This window comes from Anticarsia gemmatalis, chromosome 9, assembly GCF_050436995.1.
Source record: "Anticarsia gemmatalis isolate Benzon Research Colony breed Stoneville strain chromosome 9, ilAntGemm2 primary, whole genome shotgun sequence".
In the NCBI taxonomy this organism is placed as follows: domain Eukaryota; kingdom Metazoa; phylum Arthropoda; class Insecta; order Lepidoptera; family Erebidae; genus Anticarsia; species Anticarsia gemmatalis.
This window is the reverse complement of record NC_134753.1, coordinates 13,068,992-13,077,135: the sequence shown is the minus strand read 5'-3', so window position 1 is coordinate 13,077,135 and position 8,144 is coordinate 13,068,992. Positions and strand designations below refer to the sequence as shown.

Sequence of the window (8,144 nt, the reverse complement as noted above, 5' to 3'; positions counted from 1 at the left end):
TTCGAAATCATTGCGAAGTTCCTTACTGCACTCTTTGTTTGGACGGCAGTATGGATGAACTACGTCGTTTCTGCTCGCAACTCATTGTAACTAAAATGAACATAAAACCGATTTAAAATTAGCACTTTGAACAAGTCAATAGGTAACGGTCATTATCGTATCTCTTCCCGCGAACCAAAACAATAACTAGGTAATGTACCTATCATGTTTCATTGGTAAAAATAATTTAGAATCAAAAAGATCGAAATAATTTGTTTTAAAATAGTTACTACCTTTGCGTATACTGGTTGAATAGGTACTTACCACGACTTCGCTAAATGCGCGCCAAAATGTGTACGTCCTCTCTTAGCGACGGCCGGCGCCTGGCTGAGAGCCCGTATAAGCGACTGATTTCAGGTATCGCGCATGCCTACGCGACGGTTTTTAAACTCATGTAGTTCCTTAGCGACGAGAAATATAATTTTGCGTACAGGTAAATTTATCTAACCACCATTTTTATCTATTGTGCAAAACAAGTAATACTTAATAACCGACATATTTTTCTATTAAAAAAATCAAGTAATACTATCTAACCGACAACATAAATAATAGACGTTTTTAAATAAAAATGTATAAGCTCTAATATATTTCCACTCTATTACAGGTGAATTGATACAACTGACACTGGCATAAAATATATTAACAAGAGAAAATGCATTACCGCATAAATTACAATTGACTATTATGAGTAAAATCTACTAAGTAGTTTTAAAGGAAAAAATCATAACAAGTAAAAATACGTAAATACAAATAAATGTAATAATCAATACATGGAAAATCAACTAAATTCATATTCCTAATAGTTTGAATGTCGTAACTGACGGATATTCTTAAAATCACTTTTTTTTGGTCGCTTAGTAAACGCAAAATGTAGATTTCAACAAAATCATGGCATATCGAAGCGACAGTAAAAAGCGTCGTAGAGCTATAACGCCTAGACTAAACGACGCAGAAAAATCTTGCGGTTCGAATGGTATATTTAAGTCATTTTACGGATTTATGTCGCTTAGTAAAGATTGCCTTTCAAGCGTCGATATTCAAACACTTAGAAAAAATACTCTTGACGGAACTTAGAAAAATTACTCTTGACGGAACTTAGAAAAATTACTCCTGACGGAACTTTACTATCACCACACTTTGAAAATTTACTCTTATAGAAACTTTGTACAATTGCTGTTGGCGGCACTTATAAATATAGTAGAACAAATAGAATAGAAAACACAAAATGGAAAAGGAATTTAGGAAGTTAAATGATATCAAAGGACAGATGGAGAAGGGCTTAATTAATTTCAAGAAATCACCTAAGGAACGGATTACTTACAATTATATCGAAACGCGGCTGGAGATATTGGAAGCTCAATTGAAGAATTTCTCTGCTAAGTACGAGGGAATAATTGGCGAATGTGAAAATGAAGACTTGTTAAATTATTTCCAGGAAGACATCTATGAAAGGGTTTTTGAAATTTATTTGACGTACAAAGTAGAGCTTAAGAATGCATTGTCACAATCAAAATCTGATAGTTCTAGTAAAGACAATTGTGAGGCTAAGTCCGACAGTGTTGTTAGATTACCAAAGATAGTGTTGCCCACTTTTAGTGGGAAATATACAGAGTGGTCATCATTCAGAGATTTATTTATTTCTTTAGTGCACAATAACAAAAGACTCGATGATGTACAGCGTCTTCACTATCTAAAAACACAGTTGTCGGGTGAGGCAGAGCAATTAATTAGACATGTGCCTATAACTGAATCAAATTATAAAAAATGTTGGGAATTGTTAGAACATAGGTTTAACAATAAGAAATTTATGTCTACTTGTATTTTGAAAAGGTTATTTAGCCAGCGTAACATTGTTGTGGAATCTTCAAGTGCCTTAAAGGATCTTCTTGATGTAACTAGTGATTGTTTACACGAGCTTACCAATCTCGGAATTGATGTCAGCTCTTGGGATATTATTATTATTTATATAATAAGTTTGAAGTTGGACATAGAATCTAGGAAGCAGTGGGAACTGCATGTTAGTCAATCCACCGATGATCTACCGTCTTTCAAACAGTTTCGCGAGTTTTTAGAGACGCGTTTCCGAGCCCTTGAGTTTGTAGAACCGAAAGGTAAGTTAAAAACAGTTCATCCCCCTTTTACATCAAACGCCAAGGTAATGCATAACACTATTAATGTTTCATGCCCACATTGTTCAGAAAGTCACAAATTAGCTAACTGTAAGCAGTTTGCCAAAGAGGATAGTGAAAAGCGCCGCGTTATTGTCCAATCTTTGGGCGTATGTTTTAATTGTTTGGGAAGTCATCATACTTCCAAATCATGTCGTGTTCTATCAAAATGCCGTATATGCCAGCGTAAGCATCATACGTTGTTGCATCCTAAAAGCCCCAGTGTTACTAGTGCGGTGGCCACGCCAGTAGAGCCTACCACCTCACATGAAGGTATATCAGAGACCCCAACTCAAGAGTTAAGTTCAAATATAGCAGCTCATTTGGTGAATGGACGAGTACAGGGTCAAGTCCTGTTAGCTACAGCTCTTATAAGGGTTGAGTCACAAAATGGGTCTTCTCAAATTTTGAGAGCATTGTTGGATCAAGGATCACAGGCGTCATTTATAACTGAAGCAGGTGCGCAATTACTTCGCTTGAAGAAAGTTGTATCTAGAACTACTATTACTGGAATAGGAGGTCATCATGGCGATATTGTCTCTAGACATGTAGTTAAAATGAATATACAATCGTTGCATGACCCTTCTTTTTCCTTAGAAGTGACTGCGCATGTACTTAGTTCACTGACTTCGGTTATGCCTGACACAAAGTTCCAGATTCATGATTGGCCAGAAATTCAGAACATTGGTTTAGCCGACCCAAGGTTTAATGTACCCAACAAAATTGACATTTTGTTGGGAGCAGAAACATATTGCCGAGTATTAAAGGCAGGATTAATCAAAAGTCCTTTAGGTTCTCCTATTGCCCAAGATACTCATTTAGGGTGGATTGTATCGGGGAAAGTCAGTAGAGTAGATAGTTCTTTAGTTTCCCATAATACTGTAATAGCGATGCATACTCAAGTTGAAGAGAACGAAATGTTGAAACGATTATGGGAACTTGATTCTGAACCTGCTTTGGATAGGAAACCGTTTACCCCCGAGGAACAGGCTTGCGAGAACTTTTATGCAACTACCTTTTCGATCAAAAGATCCGATATGTAAATACAGTCATTCTAAAAATATTGCTGTTAAAAGATTGCTAGGACTTGAAAGGAAGTTGGCTAGGGATGAGAAATTAAAACAACAGTATTCAGAAGTAATTAACGAATATTTATTGCTTGGCCATTTAGAAAAAATCAATGACGAGTCAGATAAAAATACAGAGGGTGCAGTGTACTTGCCACACCACGCAGTGGTGAGACAAGATAAACTGACCACCAAGGTGAGAGTGGTGTATGACGCATCATGCAAGGGAACAAACGGAGTTTCCTTGAATGATACCTTAATGGTAGGACCCACTCTCCAAGCAGATTTGCGACACATTGTCATGAGATGGCGACAACATCCAATATGTCTCGCAGCAGATATAGAGAAAATGTATCGCCAAATCAAAGTTGCACGTCCAGACACGGATTTCCAAAGGATCGTTTGGAGAGAGGATCCTAGTAAAGAAATTGAGGACTTTCGACTTCTGACTGTGACCTTCGGCACATCATGTGCTCCTTATTTGGCGGTCAAAACATTGCACCAAGTTGCTTGCGATGAAGGTGAAATATATCCATTGGCTGCTGATAGAGTAATGACGGATTTCTATATGGATGATCTGATGACTGGCTGCCAATCTGAAACAGAAGTAATACAAATTTATAAAGAAATGAACAGTTTATTAGGGAAAGGAGGATTTAGGTTGCAGAAATGGACAAGCAATAAAATGAGTTTATTGGAAGAATTGAATGAAGCCTCGGGCAAGGATTTGGAGATAAAGATGGACAAAGTAACAAAGATTTTAGGACTTACCTGGAACAGAAATACTGATGAATTTGATTACTCTGTTAAAATGTCACCGACCGCTGCACCTGAAACAAAAAGAACGGTAATATCAGAAATATCACGGCTTTATGATCCATTGGGATGGATAGCTCCATGTATCATAACAGCCAAAGTTTTAATACAAAAATTATGGATTGCTGGCATTAGCTGGGATGATGAGTTACCATCTGGACTTCAAGAAGAATGGAGACAATACAGAACAGACCTAGATAAATTAGTTAATTTTCATATTCCTAGATGGATAGGCAAAGCGGAAAGCAATGTGGCCATAGAGCTGCATGGATTTAGCGATGCGTCGAATGTTGCATATGCCGCTGTAGTATATTGCCGAATCATTAGTTCTGATGGTGACATACACTCACATCTTATAACAGCAAAAACAAAAGTAGCTCCTATAAAGCAACTGTCTATTCCCCGCCTAGAGCTATGTGGATCTGTTTTGGTGGCAAAATTATTGATTGAAGTGGCTGAAGTCATGCATATTCCAAAGGCAAATATCCATGCCTGGACTGATTCTTCTGTTGTTTTGGCATGGTTAAGCGATCATCCGAGTCGCTGGAAAACTTACGTGGCGAATCGAACTTCAAAAATCCTTAGTTTGTTGGATAATACGCAATGGGCTCACGTCCAGTCCAAAGACAATCCAGCTGATATCGCTTCTCGTGGAGCACCATCAGAAGTTCTACTAGAGAGTGATCTTTGGAAACGAGGACCAAGTTGGTTGAGGACTGAACCAGTTGAATATACAAGGCCTAACGCTATACGTACTAAAGAGGAGAGGAAAGTTGTCAAGGTCCATACGGTTAATTTAGAATCGGATTTTGATATTACCTGGGGATCGAGGTTCTCGTCTCTTCGTAAATTGATGAGAGTAATGGCATATTGCAAAAGGTTTTTACTGTCAATAAAACGGCGCAAAGATAATATTAAAGTTACACCTTACCTATCAGTTGCTGAACTACGAGAAGCCTTAGATCATTGCATTAGGCAAAGTCAGCAGCAATGTTTCCATAATGAATATGTAGCTCTGAAAAACAATGCACAGTTAGATAAAAGGAGTCCCTTATATAAATTTAATGTTTTTATTGATAAAAGTGAAATATTGCGTGTTGGAGGTAGGCTTCGTAATTCTTCTCTATCGGATGATACTAAGCATCCAGTTATTATATCACATGATTCATGTTTAGCGAGGTTAATCGTAGCTGACGCACATGAAATGACTTTTCACGGAGGACAGCAACTGATGCTTAATTTTATACGCACTAGGTATTGGATCACCAGAGTGAAAGGTATGGTACGAGCCCATATTCGTAGTTGTATTCCCTGTATACGATATGCAGCTACCACGAAACATCAGTTGATGGGGGAGCTGCCAGTGAGTAGAGTCACCCCTAGCAAACCATTTCTTAATTCCGGTGTTGATTACGCCGGACCCATTAATATGAGAGTGTCTAAAGGTCGCGGACAGCGATCATACAAAGGTTACATCTGTCTGTTTATTTGTATGGCTACACGCGCTGTGCATATTGAGGCCGTTTCGGACTTAACTTCAGAAGGTTTCTTGGCTGCATTTAAGCGGTTCGTCGCAAGACGTGGTCATTGTCGTAACATCTGGAGTGATAACGGCACTAATTTCGTAGGGGCTGCCAAAGAACTTCGGACACATTTTGCCCAGGAAGGCTCACTGTTTAAAGACATTGCGTCGGCTCTTGCAAGTTCTCACACTGAATGGCACTTTATTCCTCCCCACTCTCCTAACTTTGGAGGGCTCTGGGAAGCAGGGATCAAAAGTGTAAAGCACCATCTGAAGCGCGTTGTAGGCGACTCCACTCTCACATTTGAAGAGATGTGCACCGTGCTGTCTCAAATTGAGGCATGCCTAAATTCTAGACCGCTATCTCAAAGCAATAGCGATCCAGAAGATCCCACACCCTTGACTCCCGGTCATTTTTTGGTGGGTCAGCCGTTGATTGTACCACCCGATTGTAATTATGAGGACGCTACAATGAGTACCTTACGGCGCTGGCAATTAGTACAACGTATGGTGCAGAATTTCTGGCGTAGATGGCAACAAGAATACTTGACTCATTTCTTCCATAGATATAAATGGGCTTCGCGGATTCCTGATTTTAAAGTAGGGGATGTAGTTTTAGTAAAAGAAGACAACTTACCTCCAGCTAGATGGTTGTACGGTAAAGTTGTACAGCTGCACCCGGGTAAAGACAATCTGACGCGTGTTGTCACTATTCGGTGCAAAGGCACTGAGATTAAACGTCCAACTTCAAAGTTATGCTTGCTCCCTGTTACTGAGTAAATCTTATTCCGTGTTAGTTTTAGATTTATATTGCATGAATTTAAATTATACACTTGTTTTATTTGTTTTTAATCAACTTTGTTATAAATTATGCTGAACTTTACACTAGTTAAACTTTGTTTTATAGGTTTTGTTTTATGTTTTGTTTCTTATGAGTTTTTAAAGAGATAAATTTAACTCTAAGAATACACTGTGAAGGTGTGATAAATATTATGTATTATTGATGTTTGTCACAACATATCTATTTTTTGTTTATAACCATTTTGTTTTCACTTTGTAAGGAACATGCCGCAAATACACCGTCTGCTATTCTATATTGTAAATGTACCATAAACATATTAAAAAATACAGTCCATTGCTTTTGATGTTTATACAAATGCTGAGTTGTTCATGGTGGGCGGTATTAAAGGGATAATCATCCCTTTGGTGGGCGGTATGTTCAAAATATGTATACATTCGTCCCAACGTCAAAAATCACAATCTAAGTTTATTGTTAATGTTTACATGCATGCTCGATAGATGGCGTTGGGATCGAAATAGATCGCGATATGGTTTCGTTACACGGTCAAGTATATAAACCACGTTTGTTTACAAATAAAATTGTCTCGCTCTGAGGTACTGTGTTTCAATCAAGTATCACGGGGCTCCCAAGGTATCTTGTACCGAAGTTGTACACCACCAATTCAATGCAATCTAACCATGATGATCATGAACGAATTTACGGTCCAAACCTAGTATTGTGATATTATTTTAGCTTCTGACTTCTTCATTATTATAATTTATATAAATGTAACATAAATGTATTTGAATATGTCTGTTTACTTGTTCATCAATCACCCGTAAAACGTTAAAGACATTTCTCAGAAAATTGTCTTTGTACTTTCATATTGATATTGTGTGACTTAAAATAACATGATTTTTATGTTATCATTCCTACTGCTTCCATACCATATATTTCACCGATACTTTTTAATGTTTCACCGCTAAATCACTGACCAGAATTATATCTAAAAATTAAGATTAGGTCCTCAAGAAGACTTTCTTTAACAAAATTATTTCAAAAGCAACGGTAATTACAATTGATTAAAGATCTTTGACACTCAAGTAATCATATCGCACCCCTAGATGAAAACTCCACTAAATCAAAAAAACATTTTTTTCAGAAACAAATAAAAACTGATTTTGTATATCTTAGAAAATCAGTTTTTAGCAACTTTTTTATTTATTATCACAGTTCTTATACTGGGAGAGGACGCACAGGAAAGATATACACAGATCATATTGGTGATGTCTTGCAAAAAGATCAAGTGTGTAGTACTCGTAACCGACGGTCCTGTATAACAAGATGCATGGTTGTGTATGAGGCAAGGAAATTTTGTAAGGATCGTTTCAATTGGCGTTCTTGGTCAATGCGTACCCCTTTAGTAAATAGGCGTAATATCATGTAATATATTTATGTTCTTCTACATATCCCCAGTTTCTGAGGTACATTTAGCGGTAGCATATCTATTCGATAGCGTTTAAATTAGTAAAAAACGCAATTGAAAGGATAAACTACCGCTTAATGCACTCAGAAACCGTGCATTAGAGAGACAAAACACAGCGTCAAAACTTGACAAGTAAACTAACAAGCGTCACAAATATCAATTAAAAATACCACATTAACTAAAATGTAACTTCATACAGTAACTCATTTACACAGCGCACTTCACTAACATCGTTTGCCCCGGTTTTGCCCTCATTTTGCCCCGC

General features: G+C 37.5%; 1 protein-coding gene across 1 annotated transcript; it reads left to right on the top strand.

Moving 5' to 3' along the window:
• Positions 1–2,544: 2,544 nt before the first annotated feature.
• LOC142975425 (uncharacterized) lies at positions 2,545–7,006 on the top strand. Its single transcript, XM_076118246.1, has one exon. The coding sequence runs from the start codon at positions 3,213–3,215 to the stop codon at positions 6,390–6,392; it is 3,180 nt and encodes a 1,059-aa protein (XP_075974361.1). The 5' UTR covers positions 2,545–3,212; the 3' UTR covers positions 6,393–7,006.
• The last annotated feature ends 1,138 nt before the right edge of the window (positions 7,007–8,144 follow it).

What these genes read in the sequence shown, in the direction of transcription:
- LOC142975425 (XM_076118246.1), top strand. Translation starts at nt 3,213, where the DNA reads ATGCAACTACCTTTTCGATCAAAAGATCCGATATGTAAATACAGTCAT.